At 44.0% G+C, this 22,107-nt stretch overlaps 2 protein-coding genes across 5 annotated transcripts in view; one reads left to right on the top strand and one right to left on the bottom strand.

The window, feature by feature from the left end:
* The window catches only part of LOC143485974 (transcription factor IIIB 90 kDa subunit-like), a 35,490-nt gene extending 14,600 nt beyond the window's left edge, over positions 1-20,890 (bottom strand). The window contains exons 1-6 of one of the 2 annotated variants that reach the window (XM_076985729.1): positions 20,784-20,890; positions 11,440-11,683; positions 10,130-10,207; positions 7,850-8,023; positions 5,818-5,849; positions 4,474-4,546 (exon numbers count right to left, since the gene is read on the bottom strand). In XM_076985729.1, the coding sequence (XP_076841844.1) occupies positions 4,474-4,546; positions 5,818-5,849; positions 7,850-8,023; positions 10,130-10,207; positions 11,440-11,617 (535 nt within the window). In that variant the 5' untranslated portion in view covers positions 11,618-11,683; positions 20,784-20,890. Of the gene's footprint in view, positions 1-4,473; positions 4,547-5,817; positions 5,850-7,849; positions 8,024-10,129; positions 10,208-11,439; positions 11,684-12,464; positions 12,725-20,783 lie in introns of those variants that run through there. The other variant, XM_076985728.1, reaches the window with a different exon arrangement.
* On the top strand, positions 367-4,183 carry btbd6a (BTB (POZ) domain containing 6a). 3 transcript variants are annotated; one of them, XM_076985727.1, is made up of 5 exons: positions 367-566; positions 1,646-1,940; positions 2,020-2,110; positions 2,230-2,348; positions 2,687-4,183. In XM_076985727.1, the coding sequence occupies exons 2-5, from the start codon at positions 1,735-1,737 to the stop codon at positions 3,717-3,719; spliced, it is 1,449 nt and encodes a 482-aa protein (XP_076841842.1). In that variant the 5' UTR covers positions 367-566; positions 1,646-1,734; the 3' UTR covers positions 3,720-4,183. The 3 variants fall into 3 exon arrangements, with proteins under 3 accessions (XP_076841842.1, XP_076841841.1, XP_076841840.1); XM_076985726.1 differs by lacking the exon at positions 367-566 and adding an exon at positions 602-819; XM_076985725.1 differs by lacking the exon at positions 367-566 and having other exon boundaries at positions 842-1,940.
* Positions 20,891-22,107: the final 1,217 nt, after the last annotated feature.

The following is a 22,107-nucleotide window of genomic DNA, read 5'->3' as shown; positions in this document are numbered from 1 at the left end:
AATGGCCGGGTGTTTCCGCTTAAGATGAAATGGCCCATTTCATTTTCCGGCCACCGTTTTGATTATGCACGCTGAATTTTTTTAACCAGCACACGTATAATTACTAGTAGCATTAACTACAGTAACCCAATTGTTTTACTCTGAAGAATTCAATGCAGTGAGTACATTTTCTAGATATTATATAAACCACCCACATAGGGAAATTTAACGGTACTCTCGGTTTGTGTTAACGCATAAAAGTCGTTAGACTAGGAAAGATTCAACCGGAAAGATATATGTGATGCGGAAGACGCTTATAGCGCTCCGTGTGTGTGTGTGTGTGTGTGTGTGTGTGTGTGTGTGGTGAGGGGGGGGGGGGGTGTCCTGCGGCTGAGTCCTCTACCGGGAGCCCCGATACCTGTCCGAACACCGCGTTCCACAACAAGTCCCACACGGGCTCCGGTACAACTCGACCGGCGATGAAACTTAAGCGTCTTTTGCGGACTCAACTCAGCGCCCGTTTGTCGTAAATAAAGGAGATGCGTCCTTTACTTGAGCCGAACGGGCACCCGGTCCGGACCGGCGCGGTAAGTACCGTCACGTCTCTCTTCCTTGTTTATCTTTCTGTGACATTTAGACACCGTGCGGCGGGGCGAACAGGAGGACACACACACACACACTGCGCACTATGCGCTACCTGCTGCCACAATTCGAGGTGTTTTTTTGTAAAAAAAAAAAAAAAAAGATGAATAAATTCTGCATGATTTGTCCGACCTGAACTAGTTCTAAATAATGTAGGTTTCGCCGCGTTACATACGGAATTAACGATGCTGACTACTGGTAAGTGGTGTTTATAAATCATTCTCTGCGCCACCGGGGAATAATAATAATAAAAAAAACATTTATTTGAATGTACGTTGTGCGGTTAAACTTTCCATTTGGCGTGTTGTCAAACAAGGGAGGATGAACATAAACCTACACCAACACACTGAACAAGGACGGCGAAATCTGCGTTTATTAACGCTAGATGGAAAACTACACGATATGTAGAAGCGGCCGTTTTCAGCAGCAGACGCGCGCGCAGCGAACACCGACTGGGTCCAGATCGGTACCTTTGATGTCTGACGTCGAGCGCACGCGCTCCGCGGATTGGTCGCGAGGACAAGCGAACAGAACGAACTACTTAACGGAGCAACTCCCGGATCGTCCGTGTTTCCGTTCAGGCGAAAGCTGCAGCGTGTGGAAACATAAGCGCGTCTTTCACATCTGTCGCGTTTGTAACGTCGGTGAGGATGCAGCGGTGTCGGTGGGATTTCTTCCGAGCGCCGTGACCGATTATTCGATTGAGAGATTCAGACGGTTATTAGGAGCGATGGGAATGCGCCCGAGATGCTGATGAGAAAGTAGAAGTCGGACTCGTTTCAGACAATCTAATCTCTTAAACATTGTGATTCAACACATTTGAGTAAATACATTGCGGATTCGGGGTTTTGCGTCGGATTTTTGAGGAGAATCCCAGAGAGTTGGAGAAAGTCGTGTTTTTATTCGATTATTCTGGGGAAACTCTTCGGCGCTCCGATGCCGATTGCACCACCGGCGGCGGAGCGCGTGCTGCTTCATCATGGCCGGATCATGAAGGTGGTGACTTTCTTACTCTTGCTCCCAGAAACGCTGAAGAAGTCGAGGAAGGCTGCGAGGCGCTCCGTCAGACTGCCGGTATGCTTTGATATCGTTACTCTGTCCTTGAAGAAAAAAATGGCAGCGGACCTGCGCCCCGTGCGCGAGAAGCCCACCGTCCCGAAACGCGACGCCGCGACGCGAACTCTCTCCGAGCGCGAGAACGCGCCGGCCGCGCGCACCCCGGTCGCCGCCACTGGCCCGACCACCGAGACCAACAACATCAACAATAACAACGTGGACGTCCCGAGCTGGCCGACAGCACACCCCACACTGCGAGAGAGGTAAAATCACAGGCTATAGGCGACCATCAGGCTCTCGGTGTATTAAAATGTTGCTCAGTTATCTTTATTTACCCCCCAGGAACGCTTTGATGTTTAATAACGAACATATGGCAGACGTACATTTCATCGTCGGTCCGCCAGGCGCATCGGAGAAAGTTCCGGCGCACAAGGTTAGTTCATCTCTTACTGAAACGTTGAGGCGTTTAGGCTGTAGAAGTGAGCCAACGGGGACGGATTGGACAGTTGGTTGATCTCTCTCTCTCTCTCCCTCCATCTCTCTCTTTCACAGTATGTACTGGCAGTTGGGAGCTCCGTTTTCTGCGCCATGTTTTACGGGGACCTCGCGGAGGAAGGCTTGGAGATCCATATTCCAGATGTGGAACCCGCTGCCTTTTTAATTCTGCTCAAGTAAGCCTCCCTGACTCTTTGGTGGCTATAAATAGCGGGGTTCCCGTGCTGTCCCGCGGGCTATTACAGAACGGGAGTCCCTCTGCGGCCCGGGCAGCGCCGCCTCTGTGGGGCTGCTGCCGTATTCCTCCGGTGTCGGGGAGAATTTATCGTATCCACGTGGGGTTTGATTATCCTTTAAATAGAAAAGAAACCGCTTAGAGCAGCAGAAACCGCAGCACAATCGCGTTTCTCCGCTGGAGCGCATCCACTTCTTTAAACGCACTGGTTGGTTGGCGGTTCTGTTCTCCACCCTTTGGGTTTCAACGTTCGGTCCGTGTGTCTCTCTCTCCTCTCAGGTACTTGTACAGTGACGAGATCGAGCTGGAGGCGGACACGGTGCTGGCCACGCTCTACGCCGCCAAGAAGTACCTGGTGGGGTCGCTGGCACGGGCCTGCGTGAGCTTCCTGGAGACGGGCCTGGAGGCGCGGAACGCCTGCGTGCTGCTGTGGCAGAGCCGTCTGTTCGAGGAGCCGGACCTGGCGGAGCGGTGCTGGGAGGTGATCGACGCCCAGGCCGAGCTGGCCCTGCTGTCAGAGGGCTTCTGCGCCATCGACCGGGCCACGCTGGAGAGCGTGCTCCTCCGGGAGACGCTCAACGCCAAGGAGGCGTCGGTGCTGCGGGCGGCGCTGGCCTGGGCGGAGGCGGAGTGCGGGAGGCGCGGCCTGAGCCCCTCCGCCCGCAACCGCCGCTCGGCGCTGGGGGCCGCGCTCCACCTGCTGCGCCTTCCCGCCCTCAGCCTGCAGGAGTTCGCCGACGACGCGGCGCAGTCCGGCGTGCTGACGCTGGAGGAGACGCGCGACCTCTTCCTGTGGTTCACCGCCGCCGACAAGCCCGCGCCGGGCTTCCCCGTGGCCCCGCGGGCGGGGCTCCGCCCCCGACGGTGCCGGCGATTCCAGTCGGCGGCTCGGCGGGGCAACCAGTGGCGTTACCGCGGGCGATGCGACAGCATACAGTTCGCCGCCGACCGCCGCGTCTTCCTGGCCGGCCTGGGGCTGTACGGGTCGAGCGGCGGGCGAGCGGAGTACGGCGTGCGCATCGAGCTGAAGCGGCAAGGGCAGGTTCTGGCGCAGAGCCGGGGCTCCTTCGTCTCCGACGGCTCCAGCGCCACCTTCCCCGTGTGGTTCGAGCACCCCGTGCAGGTGGAGGCCGACGCCTTCTACACCGCCAGCGCCGTCCTGGAGGGCGGAGAGCTCAGCTACTTCGGCCAAGAGGGCATGACGGAGGTGCAGTGCGGGAAGGTCACCTTCCAGTTCCAGTGCTCCTCGGACAGTACCAACGGCACAGGCGTGCAGGGGGGGCAGATTCCCGAACTGGTGTTCTACGCGTGAGGGTTCGCCCCCCCCTCGCAGTTCAGACAGAACTTGCCCGATGCTTGACTGGGTCCAGAAACATTTGGTTAGCCTATAAACAATATAGCCGAAAGACACGAGCGACATTACGAATTAAATGGTCGGGATCGGCGTCCAACTTCGAAGAGAAACGTTCTGCAAATGTATTTATTTCTTTAAACTTATTTTAAAACTCATACTGTAATTTAAACTTATTTTATTTTTTAATGATTCACACACTCTGCGAGAACGGGATGGTCACACTGTACTCGGAACAGCAAACGTTTACTAATGTGCGATTCGTTTTCATTTCTAAGTTAAAATATACTTGTTTGTTGACAACTTAAAAGGTGACTGACAGAATACTGTGCAATAGAGACAGACATTGTGTGACTCAAGGATGGTAAAAAAATTGCCAATGGTTTCAGATCAACTGTTTATTTGATGTAGAAATAAAATGAAAAAGAAACTAAATGAAGTGTGAATGATGTTGTGGGATGTGATGTGTCACCACTGAGGTGCTGAGGTGCAAATGCTTTTTTTTTTTCTTTCTAGTACCACAGTGCCCTCTAGACAAGAAAGGGTGTACTGCATTTACATAGAATCAAAAAAAAGAAAGAATTTTTTTTAAGGCTTCAAATCACTTGGATATGCTGAACAGCATAATTGTACATTCAGTACTGGTAGATTATGACAGACTTTGTCCTGAATGTTCCGGGTAGTGAGTGAACGCAGAAATGACAGATGGGCTTACCTATAGCGGGGGCGTTGATGCAGAGCTCTCTGGCCAACACTAGGAAGGTTCTCCCCAGGACGTACACGTTGACCTAGAGGGAGAAGAACAAATGAAACCAGCATGAGGCCAGAAGGCTGAAAAAGACAAAGACCTACAGTCCGAAGGGAAACTGCAGTCAGTCGAGGTCTTGGGACTCCAGACAGGGTCCACAGACGACAAACTCTGTGACGTTTGTCTTGGTCACTGTTGGTTTTGTTCCTTTGCTTTGTCTGTGTCCTGTTTTCTCTGTGGCTCCAAGAGTTCAGCGTGAGAACCAGCCAAGTTTGAAAGCGGTGCAGAGACGGTGGGAGGAAGCCCCCAGGTTTTACTGAAAGACTTCTGACTTCTGTCTGGACAGTTTGACAAAAATACTGAGGACACTTGCAGTGAAAGGACTTCAGGAAATTCCAACACAGCAACAGTACCTCAGAGCTCTATTCCTGTAGTCACCCCCAGTATCTCTGAACACAATATGGTCGCCTGTGATTATTCTGGTCTGGTATGCATTCATAAGGCTTCATTGTTCTTCTAACCAACTTTAAGTCTCTAGTTTCTCTCATTTCGTGATGACAAGTTCCCTGGATATTTTCACTTCAGGTGGGCACCTCCATTCTAAATCACACATACTTGATTATACATTCGAGATCACACATACTAGATGCAACCTCAGGTGGGGAAGCCTCCAGAAGGTTAACCCACTGTCAGACAAGTTCGAATGCTGTAACACACACACACACCTTCCATCTGGGCCCTAAGCCATTAAAGAGAAGTTGCTTTGAGAAGGTCCTGACCTTTACAATGTGAAAGGTTCTCCGTTCACACGCTCATGCAGAGAGGGGAGGGGCCAGGCTCTCCTATCCGAACAGCCTCCCTCTGTCTAGGATAAGACTCGGGGAAATTTATGGGTCCGGTTCCGTGCATCTCAGACACTACGGAAAACCCCAGTATCTCAGACACCACAGGAAGGCCTGTGTGTGTGTGTGTGTGTGTGTGTGTGTGTGTGTGTGTGAGTGGTCGTGCAAGTGGGTGTGTTGGCAGAGTTTAACTTGACAGCTGGAAGGGTAAAAATACTCCATATCCACACCAGCTGTGAGTCTGAGAAAGTATCCTTAAAACACAAACTCACCCCCTGTGGCCAATATCAATGTCATTCTAAATCACTCAGATTAAAAATGCAGACGTGTGAAAGCGTTTATTCCTCTAACTGCAGTCTGTCTGCGCAGAGGGAGACACACACACACACACACACACACACACACACACACACACACACACACACACACACACACACACACACAGTTAAGAAATAAAAACCCAGCCCACCTGCAGGAGATCACTCAGGTCTAGCAGCATGTCTAAAAGTCTTGGTTAAAGATTCAAAACAGGAATCTACCAGTTTATTCACTAAATCATTTATCGATTCCTAGCGATGCATAAAAATTCATTAAAACACTAGCACAGTAACTTTAAACACCCATATAAACAGCTCAAGTTCAGGGACACCCCTCACCCCCCCTGAAAACAGAGATCAAAACGATCTGTTTAAAAAAAGATTTGCCACCATGTGTCCCAGACAGGACATGAATCACAAGTCTCATAGAAACCAAGCAACAGTGTCCATGGGAACCACCACACCTGTCCACTCAGGCCTGAGTGGATTTACAGCACAAAAAATAAAAAATAAATAAATCAAACTCCCACTATTAGGAGATTAGTCACCTTGACAACTGAGACATGATCCCAAATTGAGAGATTACAGATGAAATGACTGCATACACAACCAGTGGTATTATGGGACAGACCAGGATTAGACCAAAGTGTAGGACAACCTTGTCATTAGTTTATCCTCCAAAAGTACCCTTTAGCTTTAGAATCAACAAACAACTTCACAACTGTTTTGATCATGTGTTGTGTTTGAACGCAAGAACCCACCTGTAGCCCAATTAGAGAGCACATAAACAAGATAAACTTATTAATGGATTAATTTTCATTTATTCATTGTTCATATCTAGACTTTTCATGACAGGTTAATTTTCCTGGGGCGAATGAAGAGAGAGACTCTTCACAGCATCGCTCATTCGGTTCCAAAAGCTCACAGGTTTCTGAAGCCCTCGAGACTCCAGACAACACACACACACACACGTCCAACACACACACACACACACACACACACATGTCCAACACCAAACGTCTACCACCCTCATCACACACACACACACACACACACACACACACACACACACACACACACACACACACGCATGTCCAACACCACACGTCTACCACCCTCATCACACACACACACACACACACGTCCACCACCCTCATCACACACACACACACACACACACACACACACACACACACACACACACGATGCACACGCTGCAAGGAGAGATTAAATGATATTTCGTTGGCAAGAAAGCTTAGCTGGAAGCAGTTTTTACACGCAAGCACACACACACACACACACACACACACACACACACACACACACACACACACACACACACACACACACACACACACACACACACACACTCATGCATGCATGCATGCACCCACATGTGCACACACACACCTTCAGCAGTGCAACAGGAGAACATGAGGGGGCATGTGAGTGGTGGACAGAATTACAAGACAAACACAAAACACATTTTCTTGGATAGCCACTGTTTTACTCTCCTGACTTGCTTCATTAAGGTAACTATGGCAACAATTTCACTGTGGACTTAAACTAATCTAAACATTTTTGTCATTTATGCAATTTTTGAATAAACGATTCACATCTTGCCTCCTGTAAGACTCACACACACGCAACCACACACGCGCCGTGTCTCATTCACAAGCATTCTCCATGACTCATCTATCCCTCACTAACTAAGCCTTTCTAGCGAGCTGTGTGTGTGCCTGTGTGTGTGTGCCTGTGTGTGGGCCCATTTCCCTCTAAAGAAGACGTCTCCCATTGAGGGGCACAGATGGGGCTGGACAGGTTGGGAGATCTGGGTACAGTAGGCGTGTGCATCTTCCTTAGAGCAGAGCGCCTGGATGCAATCTTTCCCAATCACATCGACGCTGCAACGACGTGTCAACCAATCACATCGACGCTTGCCCTGCTCAGACAGACCTGAAAGTCCCCCAGTCCATCCACCCACATAATACATAATCCAGACATACATAGATGCCCAAACTCCATACTCTCACCTTTCTCACACACACACCTCCCTCTCCTACAGTCACTCGGTCTCTCTCCCTCACCCTCACCACCCTTGAAGTACGTGGTGTCTACTCATGCCCCACACGACCCCACCCCCACCCCCACTCCTCCACCCTCCTCCACCCGGGTAAAGGATACGCGGCGTGCCCTCCGTGCGGCACACCAGGTAGAGGCAGGCGGCCAGGACGTGTGCGGAGCGTCGGCCGCGCGTTAGCCTCTTGCTCAGCGCCATCTTGTAGAAGTTTAAGGCCGTGTCCAAGCAGTGCTGGTTCAGCTGCAGCTGCCGGCCCAGGTGGGTTATCTCCCGCTTGGCTAAACAAAAACAACAACAAACAAACAGACGTTAGACGCCGCGGGCCGACGGAAAAGTAGCGCCTGCCAGAGGTTGTACCTGCGGAGATGTGAACCTACAGCAGATATTCAATGGAGCTTCGAAAGGCATCTAGACTCATGTGGACAGTGTGTGTTTGTGTGCGAGTGCGTGTGTGTGGTCACCGTAAAGAGCACCGATTCTGGCTGCGGTTTCCTGGACTCTGAGGGTTTAAACAGACCAAGCTCGGTGGGTTCCACAGATGGGCATTAATTCCTTCAGAATGGGTCAGAGCTTTTACCAGCTGTGTGTCTGCTCTCCGGTTTGCAACAGAACCGTCCTCTACAACACGGTGGGCTGTGCCGGCCAGCTGAAGGACATAAAGGATCTGAAAAACGTCTTGATCTGGGTTATAATTAAAGGAGACGTTACTTACTAATCTAATACCAGTTACTCTGGTAGCAACAGAGTTCTGATATCTGGACTAGTTAGGGACATATTGGGTCTGTGCACGAAACCTACAGGGAGGCCATAAGGCATCTAAACATACTACTTGGCTGTTCTGTTATCAGAGTCCATATGGAGTAGTGAGAGGTGGAAAGAACCCCCGGGTAATTATCCCAAACCCTGGGGTATTTACACAAAACCCTGGGCATTAATTCTGAACCTCACAAAGACGTCTTGTTCTTACAACTCACATACCCACACGCACACAACAAATCTCAATACATACTGCAGACACACTGTACTCACTTAATATCTCACACACACATACAGTCAGGCGCTCGCACACAGGCAATAAAGAATTCTTCCATATGCTCCTGCCCTCCAAACACAGACACACACTCACACGGCTCAGAAACCTAACTGACTAGTCTTTCATAACTGCATGAGCATTCTTTCCTTCAGAAACACTATAGTTACCCTCAGTGTACATGTGCACCCCCCACCCAAACACACAAACACACACACACCTTTCCAATCCACGTCACTACAACCCTCTCAAGTCTTCTTTGCTATGACTCAACAGACCTCCACCCAATATAAAGCCTTCATAATTTCTGTAATGACAAATCGTATGGGGGGGGGGGGGGGGGTGCTTACTGAACTTAACTGGGTGTTTACCCAAACTTTACGGGACACAGAAGATGGGAACTGTAGGTCAGATTTTGGGCTGATAGATTTGTCTCTTTGGTTTAGAAAGACAGAGAATATATTATGGTTATTCTGTATAACCAGGTACAATCTCAGGACTACTGATGGTGGGAGGAGGGGGGGGGGGGCTTTCATATTTTTTCAACAGCTGTTGGTTTAAGCAGCTTAGACATTATGGATGTGAGTGGCTACATAAGTACGGAGCGTGTGTGAGTATATGTGTGCGTGTGTGTGTGTGTGTGTGTGTGTGTGTGTGTGGGGGGGGGGGGGGGGGGGGTGCGCAGTGGCACAGAGCTTAAACTGAGCCCGTGTTGCAGGTTGCTAGGTGATAACAACCCTGGTCCCTATGGCGATCACTTCACAGAGCCGTTTCCCACCTGCGCGGGGCTCCTGTGGTCAGATCCACCTGCTCGACTCCTCCGCACCAACATCCCGCATAACGGTAAACAGGACAGGGTGCGGGACGTGCTGCTCCACGCCGCCCGACCTGACGGCCCACATGTTAACGGCAGGCGACAGCAGGCACTACATCACGTTCCCTGATCTCACACTTACAGGATGGGCTACAGGTGCCCGTGTGTCGTTTCTTCACCAACTGTCCAGTAAAGGTCTTGAATTATCCAGCATTTTATAGCATCGTACTGATCTGTATCTCACAATCGAGGTTTCAGCACCGACTCCTTGTTCTTGTGTTCTGAATTAAGGACCTTATTTGTACTAGTGGAGGATACATTTCTCTGTAGATACTCAGGACTTTTGCAAGTGGTTCTAGATAAGAGTGTCTGCCATAAATGTAAATTGTAAATATTATGTAAACACCATAAATGTGAATGTAAATTACATGGAATATTTGAATGTCTTGGGAACCATTTTGGAGACTTGTGACACCGTTATGGATCCAATAGATGATGTAAACTTGAGATGTTCAGATGTTCTGTTCACTGCACACTCACCGTTCAGTAATGTCTGGGCTCTGGACTCTTTTCCCATCCCAGTGTAGTTACCTCCCAGAGAAGGAACAACGCCTTGACCTGCAGAACAAGACCACAGAGCAGCAATGCGGTTTAGGAGTTAACGTTTGTCTTCTGTAGTGGCTTTTTTTTTTTAAGAACGTGCACCATCTGCTGGTCAAGGACTGTACTGCAATTGCACAAACTAGTTTTATTGTTGGCTCGCCATTATTGGCACATCTCCAAATAAACATTTCAACTTTCTTTTGCAGGGTTGTATGTCAGTAAATGCAAAGGAGATGGTGTCCAAACCCGTATTTCTCAGAACAGGGCTGCGTTTAGATACAAGCTACTAGGTCCATTAGCAGTTTAAATATTTCTAACCTTAGTGAACTTTAAAGTTATTTAGAACAGTAAATAGTAAGTTTTTCATGACCATTTCTACCTGTTTGCATTAAGCTATCTGAGGACAAAATTCCACTCATCTGGGCAGAGACACTTCCAGCACACACAAATGGCTGCCGACACTACGCATAATGAGAAAATGTTTGACAAGAAACAACCATGAGAAGAACTGCATAAATGCTACACATTTTTGTGCTGACAGAAATGAAACTTTCTTTAAAGTGTTTTATTCATTCCAAACCCGCACCGTTAAATTCCCACTCCACAAATGCCTTCCAAACCACACCGGCATCTGGGACATGAGAATTGTGGGTAATCGCTTACGCTGCACGAAAACAAGGTGCGAGAACAACTAAATGTCTCACTGCAATGAAAACACCTACGCAACACTTAAACACTGACATCTTGTTAAAGCTAGGTGATCAAACCAAAGGTGTTGAATCGAATGGTATTCGGGCCCTCTGCCTCAGGACTCCAGGGTGTGCACAGAAGAGAAGTGTTCACCAAACGTGAGCTGTTCAGCTCAATAGTGTCCTCAGCACGTCCTCGTGCGCTAGCAGTGTGTGAACGAGTGACATGTGAAGCTCAAGAGATTATAGCAGGGATCTTTGATACACATGAATGAACATTGAGGCTTTTCAATGAACAGGAATTAACAATTCAGCCTTTTTGTTAACATAATGTTAGGGTATATTGAAACGACTTTCTGACGTGTTCAAGACTGCAAAAAAGCTGAGTGGGAAATGCTAAGAACCACAACAGTTGGCCACAAACACACACACACACACACACACACACACACACACACACGTATGTGTGGGCAAATAAACTCCAGCTTGAACCTGAACCTGTGGGCTGTCCTACCACTGTGGTGGTGTGGAGGTCAGCGCAGGTGATGGAGAACTCACTTTCAGCGGACACAAACTGGCCCACAGCAGAGGAGGCACCACCACTGTTCTCCACGAAGGTCACCTCCGACACGATGATGTTGTCCTCCAGCACGGAGCCGCAGCCCATACACACGGCATCGCCGCGCGCCTGGTCCACGTCCACGTCCGTCCCGCCACAGTTCTGACAGCGTCGCATGGTGACGCCACTTGACGGTCAACGCAGAGGACGCACGAGGGTCTGCGCGTCAAGACGCCGAAGGAGCTGAAGTGTGGATGCACAGGACAAAGATGACATGTTTGGCCCCAGGAACAAGAGGGTGTGTAAGGACAACCTGTACAATGGCTGACATGACAGTTCCCTGCTGATCTCGACGTGGACAGCTAATCTGAGCAAAATCCATGTGGTCTGACCAAAGTCCAGGGACTTTTACTTTTTAAATCTGAGCACTTCACCTGTGGTTACATGTTGCTAGACTCTATACAGAAGATGGCCTCCGAAATGACAGCAAACCCTTAGCCTTCTGACTGGCGCAATAGAACTTAATCGTTATATTTTATGTAGTTACAGCGCCGTTCTAACAGTGGAAAACAAACCCGTGCACATTAGTTATCTATATGAACATGCAACATGAGACTTCATTTTTGTTGCCGTCGACATAAAGTGAATCTTGGTCGTAACCGGGTTGCAGTGCCTTCAGCATCCGGAGCAGTGACGCCCGAGTTAAAACACCAAAACTCAAGATGACCATGACGACGTACAGTTAACAAAATAAATCAGTAAATAAATAATCACCCTCTGGTTACAGGCGCCCTACCTTAAATGTACAGACACGCAGTATTTTGGGAAAAAAAAACAAACAGATTGTAACAACAGTTATGTGAAGTCACCGGCTGGTATGTGACGTGGCAAAACAATTTATTATTATTTCCTGCGATGTTGCAGATCGTGTCCAAATGTTTGCAACATATGTAGTTGGCTTCAACGGGAGTATAATTTGTCATGTGTTATATAAACTGAAAATAAAAGGTTACGGACATGTTACCTTCACCAGCCGGTACCACCGACACCCTGAGCGGATCTCCCGCAGCCTGCCAAGACAAGCCCGTTTGGGTCTTTCGTCTTCTTCTCGGCAGTACAGAACTATCTACACTTTAATTTGGCCAAATCCGAGACACCTCTGTAGGATTTGGTACCTATCGTAGAATTTTCACCACTTGTCTTTTAATGCTAAGCCGGCGAGCAGCAGTTATAACACACTACAGCAGAAAACAACAGCACGTGGTCAGATCCAGCGTGCAGGGAGGATCACACCAATGGGACTTTTAAGGGGGGGTGAAGATGTTGAATGTTTTATAAATATCTAAGGAGACAGTCCGTAAATTCAACTGCACGGACATTGAAACTTGTTTTACTGAAAACTTCGTGCAATTTAAGTTTGTAAACGTAAAATCGTAATTCACCAGCCACTGGTGAAAATAAACTATGACTCCGAACAACCTTTGAAATACTGTGGTATGTCCTTTATGGACCATGCAGTGCTTTACCCTACAGAGAAAAATTGGATTTTGAAGCATTCACATAAAGTTTGGTCTTATATTAATCACCACAGTATGAAACTAAACTTTGTGTCTTTACTTTCTTTTTCTTTTTTCTATAAATCACTTTTTCACATTCTTTGACTGCAACACAACGATCAATCACACAGAATCTCTCACTCAAATGGTTGAAACTTTCTTTTATTTTGACCAAAGACAGCAATCGTATGCCAAATCACATTCTGAGGACAGCTGCAAATTTTCTCTCTCCAATGTGAATTCTAGAGGACACGAACTGGACATTGACATTAGAATACGGGGGGACATTAGACTAATGGGGAAACTTAATTAGCTCAGTGTGTTAACCAAGTGAATAGAAGTGCTGATATCTGCGGTTCAAATCCGTCCTTGAGTTCTTCTTGTTGAACCACCCGAGCATCCATGTTCTTCATTCAGATATTTACCTTTGTTCATATCTATGTTGTGTTGAATTTTACCCATTCTATTCAATACAAACTCACAAACTGCATCTTTTTCAATATATTATTGATTCCATCTCACATTTACTAGTCCTAGGTTTTCAGTCAATTTTCATCAAACCTGTTTGTCAATTCAGCAGAACCTATACCTCAATCATTATCAAAAAATGTGAAATTTGAATACACTCTGCCTATCTATATGGTTTACATAAATACTACCCTGACTAACACACACACACACGTACCTCATCGTGTGATTTAGTTGATCTGAATCATTTTGCCACTACAGTTTAGTCTGTCGGTCTGTTAACTGGACTCTGGCATTAAAAAGTATACTTCGTGCGTTTTGATCAAAGGTAAATCATTTGCTCAAACCTACTCCTCATTTCCTACGTGCCCCCTGGGTCGCATGTACGTACTTGAACCCGTAATCGCCGCCTGCGGCTATATTTTAATTTTATATAATTTTAATATTGCGGAGATTTCGCGTGCCACTAGAGGGCGTACGCGCACCGATCGTGAGTACCAGTGGTTTACAGAGCACAAATACATAAACGACACAAGGATCCAATTTGCTAGGTGACTTGTTAATTAAGGAAATACTTTTCACAGCTTTGGCTCTGACTGTATCTGTTTCGCTATTGGTTTTACCAGAGGGTCACAGAAACATGCCGTTTATCAACCGCAATGACGTTTTACTACAGTTTTTATAGCCAGCCGCCGGGACACTTTTGAAGTGTTTTCTGTTTAACTGGCGGACTGCTCCGCTTCTTCACAAGAATTAATAATGAAACTAAAGAGAAAGTACAATGTCATCTTATGTGAACACAGCCGATGCAAGTCTGCTAAATAAACCATCACAGATCACGTCTACACTCAGCAGTACACTACTGCGGTAAAGTTGGTTTCACGTTCGCATATTCGCATATTCGGAATTCTTTCTTCAATAATTTTAAGACAGTATCAGCAAAAGTGCCAAAATGTGCAAATTCTTATTTCTGGCAAACAAAACAAATACCTACAACTTTGTTTACGCCAGTAATATACATATTTTAAGTTGTAGACAACATTTTATTTAAAATGTAATCTTGTGACCGCTACAACGTCTAAGGCACCGTCTACAAATTACATTAACACGGTTAACACGGATGCAAGTGGAGGTATTAAAGGCCCCAGAGCACTGCGCACACTGTTTTTTTTTTCAATAATCTCCTAAATAACAATCTATACATCAGAGTTGGGTATTCATAGCTGTTATCTATTTGTTGTAGTCCATTCTTGTCTTATTATTTCAATAGCTTTTAAATAGTCCATCATAAGACCACCAAACAAGTTCTAATATATTAAGGGCATCCTAAACAACAACCTACAATGCTTATATGTGTATTTCTACCTCTTGTCTATTTGTGGTGGTGAGTTTTTATCTTATTTTAATAGCTTTTACACGGTGCATCATAAGAGCACCAGTCAAGTTGTATTACATAAAGTGCATTCTAAACAACAACCTACAACTCAGATATGGATATTTCTAGCTCTTATCTATTTGTGGTGGTAGGTTTCTGTCTAATAATTTCAATAGCTTTTAAATGGTCCATCATAAGAGCACCAAACAAGTTGTATTACATTAAGTACATCCTATACAACAACATACAACTGTACAACTCAGATATGGATATTTCTATCTCTTACATATTTGGGGTAGTGAGTTTTACTCTTATAATTTCAATAGCTTTTACATGGTCAATTTCAATAGCTTTTACAAGGGCATCCTAAACAACAACCTATAACTCAGATATTGGTATTTCTATCTCTTACCTATTTGTGATGGTGAGTTTTTATCTTATAATTTCGATAGCTTTTAAACGGTGCATCATAAGAGCACCAGTCAAGTTGTATTACATAAAGTGCATTCTGAACAACAACCTACAACACAGATATGGGTATTTCTACCTCTTACCTATTTGTGGTGGTGAGTTTTAATTAAAGAATTTTAATAGCTTTTAAACCATCCATCTTAAGAGTACCAAACAAGTTGTATTATATTAAGTACATGATGACCAGTGACCTACAACACAGATATGGGTATTTCTACCTCTTATCTATTTGTGGTGGTGAGTTTTAATCAAAGAATTTCAATAGCTTTTAAACAGACCATCATGAGACCAAAAAACTAGTTCTCATATATTAAGGGCATCCTAATCAAAAACCTACAACCCTTATATGTGTATTTCTACCTCTTGTCTATTTGTGGTGGTGAGTTTTAATCTTATAATTTCAATAGCTTTTAAACGGTCCATCATAAGAGCACCAAACAAGTTGTATTACACAAAGTGCACCCTAAATAACAACCTACAACTAAGATATGGGTATTTCTATCTCTTACCTATTTGTGGTGGTGAGTTTTTATCTTATAATTTCAATAGCTTTAAAACGGTCCATCATAAGATCATAAAACCACTTGTTATATATTAAGGGCATCTTAAGCAACAACCTACAACTCCCATATGGATATTTCTACCTCTTACCTATTTGTGGTGGTGAGTTTTTATCTTATAAATTCAATAACTTTTAAACGGTCCATCATAAGACCATAAAACAAGTTGTTATATATTAAGGGAATCTTATACAACAACGTACAACTCAAATATGGTTATTTCTACCTCTTGTCTATTTGTGGTTGTGAGTTTTTATCTTATCATTTCAATAGCTTTTAAGTAGTCCATCAAAAGAGCACTAAACAAGTTGTATTACACAAAGGGCAACAACCTACAACTCAGACATGGGTATTTGCAGGTGCTGTTCATAAAATCAGAATATTATGAAAAGCTATTGAAATAATTAGATAAAACCTCACCACCACTATTAGGTAAGAGGTAGAAATACCCATATCCAAGTTGTAGGTTGCTGGTCATCATGGACTTAATGTAATACAACTTGTTTGGCGCTGTTCTGATGGACCGTTTAAAAGCTATTGAAATTATTAGACAGAAACTCACCACCACAAATAGGTAAGAGATAGAAATACCCATATCTGAGTTGTAGGTTGTTGCTTAGGATGCCCTTAATATATAACAAGTTGTTTTATGGTCTTATGATGGACCGTTTTAAAGCTATTGAAATTAAGATAAAAACTCACCACCACAAATAGGTAAGAGATAGAAATACCCATATCTTAGTTGTAGGTTGTTGTTTAGGATGCCCTTTATGTAATACAACTTGTTTGGTGGTCTTATGGTGGACCATTGAAAAGCTATTGAAATTATAGAAAGAAAAAAAAACAGTGCGCAGTGCTCTGAAACCTTTAAGACCGCCACTTGCTTCCGTGTTAACCGTGTTAAGGTAATTTGTAGATGGTGCCTTAGACGTTGCAGAGGTGACAGCAGTACATTTAAAATAACATGTTATCTACAATTAAAATGCGCATATTCCTGATGTAAACAGAGTTGTTGGTGGTTGTTTATGTTGCCAGAAATTAGAATTTTCATATTTTGGCACTTTTGTTATAACTGTCTTAAAGCTATTGAAGAACGAATTCTGAATATGCAAACGTGAAACCAACTTTACCGCAGTTCAGAAACTCGTGCTGCCTTTTTGTTTGTTTGTTTGTTTGTTTTCAACTCACTTTGAACTAATATGTGAACTCAAGTCGGAACAGTCCATCCTGACAGTACACAAGACCACATTTAACTCCTCAATCAGTCTCTGTGTGTTCTTGACTGCTCGAATGCTTGATATTTTGTGCTTGATATTCTGAAGAGCCCCATATTAAAGGCTTGGCCCTGTGGTCCTCTGTCTGGGCCCCATAATATTAAAGGCTTGGCCCTGTGGTCCTCTGTCTGAAGCTTGCGAAGCACTTTAGAACTTGGATCCAAATATTGGTTTTGCTTTCTCTGCCTTGGTCTTCACTGAGCTGGTCACTGCGTGAGGTCTCAAAAGCTGAGATGAAGTCGATAGTCTTGTTTTCGTCTTGTTGTGTTGTGTTGGTGTATTTCTCGGTGTATTTCTCAGGTCCAGTAGTGAGAGGTACTGATCCACCTTTTTCAGTCTGTACTCAGCCGTGTGAGCGAAAGCATCAGGAATTCCATGTCCTGCAAACTGCGGGTTAAGACGGGAAATGATCCATCGTTTGTACCTTTTCCCAACCGCTCTAGTTCAATTCATTTTTGAGTCATAGTCTACAAAGAGTGGATGTTCATACTGTTTAAAGGTGAATAAGTCAACCGCAATGGCGTTTTACTACAACTGTTTATAACCAACTGCCGTGACCCCTTTTTAGTACAATTCACTGTTTAACCGGTGGACTGATCTAATATCAAGACAGTATCGAAATATGATATCGTTATGAAATGCCAAAAAGACAAGTATTAAATTACCAAACTTCATCAAAATTACTAAATTAGTAAAAAATAAAAATAAAATTTAAAAAGACTACATTTGTTATTACAACAACTGGTTTCTGATAAACACTGACACTTCCCTCTGAACTCAGTGGAAAAAAATGTAGGCCTACAGCTCTAAAAAAAAATTTCCAACCTCCCAGAACGTTTGATATTTTTTGTTTGTCTGGAGCTGCCCCGTCTACTCAAAAGCTCAGGAATGTCAGTATAGGTGAGGGCCGATGTTGAGTTGAGTTCAGCACCCACGCCTGTTTCAGCCTGTTAGGAAAACGATGACTGACGTGCATCCTATGAAAGCCCATTCCCGCCGCTTGAAGAAAAAAGTCCATATTGTATCTTATAATTATGACCAAATATCTCATAATAACGACTCAGAATCTCATAATTATGACTTAGTATCTCATAATAACGAGATTAAATGCAAGCTCATAATTATGAGTTATTAAGTCATAATTCTGAGATACTAAGTCATAATTATGAGATTGTAATTCATTATTATGAGATACCAAGTCATAATAATGAGATAGGCCTACTAAGTCATAATTATGAGATACTATGTGGGCTTTTTTTCTTCAATCAGCGGGAATGGGCTTCCATAGCATCTTGTTATGTTTAATGCTTATTATATCATATTATTATTATTAGTAGTAGTAGTATTATAATTCAGTATTTTCTAACTGACGTGCATATACATTTTTATAAATAAATAAGAAGAAATGCAGAGAAATGCATTCCCTCGTAATTCTGGGTACACTGGTATTACATTCATGACACTCATAGAGACAACATGAATTGGTCCAAACGTTGTACCTGTAGAGTGATTTTGAGCGACAGTGTTATCATTCCTGCCCTTCATCAGTCTGTTTCCTCATTCCATGTACTCATGTTTTGGGTTTCCCATGTGTTTAATGCTGAGATTGAGATTGAAACGTATTAATACGTTTCCTAATTTTGCATATATCAAACTGAAATTATGTGGAACTAATTAACTAGCTTAAAACTTATATTATTTTAATAAAGAACATACATTTCAGACAACAAAATCTTTAATACAAGTAAGTACATTATCTTATTGATGCCATGTAAACAATTGTTAACCTTCATCATTATAATCTTGGTTAAAATGTGGAAAATTAATAATGTTCTTGTGACACACACTCACACTCACTTTCAAAGCTAAGATATCGAAAGATGTGCCATCCTGATGACGTACGCTTTGACACGTTATTCTTTCGCATGAACGCATTTCTTTTAATGAATAATAAGTAAGAATACATTTTAACAGGGGCGCCTCAGTAGGGGGCGCTGGGGCGCCGTCCCTATCAAATTACTATCAGGCACGTGTCCCACCCAATATCAGAAACGGATAGATTTGTCCCACCCAAAACAGCTGTATTGTAATGTGCTGTTATGGTAACAGACTAGGATGGTTTGGGTTAGCTAACCTTTATATTAACGCTTGTCAGAAAGCTCTCTGAAACGTAAAGTTCCATTACTCTCTGGCCACGTCCCAAACTGCAGAGTGCTACTACACTGAATGTGTAAAAAAATTAAATATAATAAAAAAAACAAATAAACAAACGAATAAATAAAAGGATACCATCGTTTGAGGTGCTTTCAATAGTGCAATATGTAATGTTCCAGAGTGTGTTGTTTGGGACACAGCCTTACTGTCTAACATTAATGTTAGTCTTGTCTAGTCAGGAAACCTTAACATACATGTTTTGTCATTTCATTTCAGCATGCCACCAAAGAAAAAAATAAAATCACAGGACACAACGCTCCTGAATTTTTTTTTAAAGAGTGGAGATTGTGTAAATATTCAACAGAGTTTAGACATAATAATAATAAGAAGAAGAATAAATCAAACCTGTTGTATACATACAGTTTGTTTGTTGAGTTCTTACCAGAGCACTAACTCAGCTGATATCACTTGCCGTGTTCTTAAATTGTATGTCTGTCTATGGTTATTTGTGCTTCTTGGCAAATGCCTAACTAGAAAAACACTAGGTAATGATATTGACTCCTGTAGTTTAGTAGTAGTCTGACTTAATGATAACTTGAATTCTGGCCTATCTGTACTATTTCCTAGGATGTATTCTGTGATCAGAAGCAAAGCACTTTGTAAGTCGCTCTGGATAAGAGCGTCTGCTAAATGCCGTAAATGTAAATGTAAATGTAATGTACAGTGATTAACTACCTTACCTACAGTGGAATCAGTTTATAGTAATATTTTAGAGGATAGGGCGGGCTTTGATTTGATAGCAAACATGCCCCCCCCCGCCCCCATGTCAAACTCCTACGCCCTTGCTGGTATGAAAGACTATTCTGGACTGGGTTTCTGATTATTTTGAGAAACAGGGATCTCTTGATTATTAAATGATTATTTTGAGAAACAGGGATCTCTTGGCCAATACCTATTCCTAACCCTATCATTCGTATAAATATAAACACACCCTATCATTAGTCTCTCTCTCTCTCTCTCTCTCTCTCTCTCTCTCTCTCTCTCTCTCTCTTTCTTTCTTTCTTTCTTTTTTTCTTTCTTTCTCTTTCTTTCTTTCTTTCTTTGCTTGTTTGCTTCTTTGCAGTCGTGGCCTGGCGGTTAGGGAACTGGTCTTGTGACTGGAGGGTTGTGGGTTTGATTCCCAGACCTGAGGCCATGACTGAGGTGCCACCTGAGTAAGGTCCTTGACCCTCAATTGTTCACTTGGATAAAAATGTAAGTCGCTCTGGATAAGGGCATCTGCCAAATGCCATAAAATGTAAATCTTAACACTATGATTATTTTGAGAAACAAGGATCTCTTGGCCAATACCTATCCCTAACCCTAAAATTCGTATAAATATAAACACAGAATTCTGTTATTTGTTTTTTGGTCTGCAGCCTGAACATGACTGCATCCAGGTATTCATCCTAAGTATAACAAAAACAAGAAAGGTACTATTTTTACCTCTAACCTCTGAATTGTTCTGTTCATCTCATCCACTAAGCCACTCATCTCAGGGTAAGAAGGGGAGTGTAGACCTTTTATGAGCTCGTCACAGACTCTCCTGTAATCTGTTAATATAAAGAGCATTTAACAGCACAATAAATACACTGAAATAATTGTCTACGTCATTGTTTTATATACAATAGACTTTTTTGACACAGAAAGTCTGTCAGCCAGTCAAAAACAGTCAAAACTCTCTCTCTTGTTCTGACAGGGTCTTCTTTTGTGCTTCAAATTAGTGAAAACATTTCACATTGCAGACGATCACCTCATCTGCAGACTTTGTCTTCAGTGGTGTTGAAGTGCTACACACTTGCATGCTCGTTGATGTGTAAAGAGACAACCAATCAGAGTCGTTCTTGCAAATCACCAAAGTTTTATTCTCAAGCAAAGATATCTGGAGACCTTACAGCACAGCGCACTGTGTTCCCCTAGCAAGCAGGTAGTAAGATATGAATTCTAAAACTAAAACAGTGGGTTATATGTGAAATGTGCCATATTTGTCAATTGTGACTTTTCACCGCAATCGAAATTTGTCCTCCCCATTTACCCATCTGTGCAGTTAGAACACACACACTAGCAGAGCCGGCCCTGACCAATGTGGTGCCCTAGGCGAGATTTTGGTTGGCGCCCCCTGCATCATCAATCATCTGGTTTTTACACTCACACAGACACTGCAAAGCTTTATGTTTTTGATAAATATTTTTCTATTTTAGAACGAAAACAACAGTAAAATCAGCGCGGGTGATGGGTATTGTGTGCTATTATAATTATTAATTTGACTAATATTATTAAACAATGAAGATGTGATTATGTGGACTTTGCTTGTTTTCATATTTATGAATTGTTCATTTGTAAAAAATAAATAAATAAAATAAATAACGCATGCACGCGAGCGCCCCCCTGGACAGCCGGCGCCCCTAGCATTTGCCTACATCGCCTAATGGAAGGGCCGGCCCTGCACACTAGTGATTACTAGGGGGCGGTGGATCACACGTGCCCAGAGCAGTGGGCAGCCCTAGCCCGGTGCCCGGGGAGCAGTTGGGGTTAGGTGCCTTGCTCAAGGGCACCTCAGTCATGGCCTCAGGTCTGGGAATTGAACCCACGACCCTCCGGTAACAAGACCAGTTCCCTACCACCAGACCATGACTGCAGTATTTCTGCACTTATATCCCATGAGCCACTTGTTGCCGTACCCTCCACCCCGTTGATATTCTTTCACCCCTTATTTGGGATTGTTTGTGTTTGCCTGTGTAGTGGGACAATGTGCCTCAGCTTTACAGCT

The sequence above is a fragment of the Brachyhypopomus gauderio genome, unplaced genomic scaffold, assembly GCF_052324685.1.
Source record: "Brachyhypopomus gauderio isolate BG-103 unplaced genomic scaffold, BGAUD_0.2 sc43, whole genome shotgun sequence".
Taxonomy (NCBI): Eukaryota; Metazoa; Chordata; class Actinopteri; order Gymnotiformes; family Hypopomidae; genus Brachyhypopomus; species Brachyhypopomus gauderio.
Note: the sequence above shows the minus strand (reverse complement) of the source record. Positions and strands in the feature narration are given on the sequence as shown.

What these genes read in the sequence shown, in the direction of transcription:
- btbd6a (XM_076985725.1), top strand. Translation starts at nt 1,558, where the DNA reads ATGCCGATTGCACCACCGGCGGCGGAGCGCGTGCTGCTTCATCATGGC. An exon ending in CACCCCACACTGCGAGAGAG is followed by an intron (nt 1,941 to 2,019) that starts GTAAAATCACAG and finishes TTTACCCCCCAG; the next exon opens with GAACGCTTTGATGTTTAATA. An exon ending in AGAAAGTTCCGGCGCACAAG is followed by an intron (nt 2,111 to 2,229) that starts GTTAGTTCATCT and finishes TCTCTTTCACAG; the next exon opens with TATGTACTGGCAGTTGGGAG.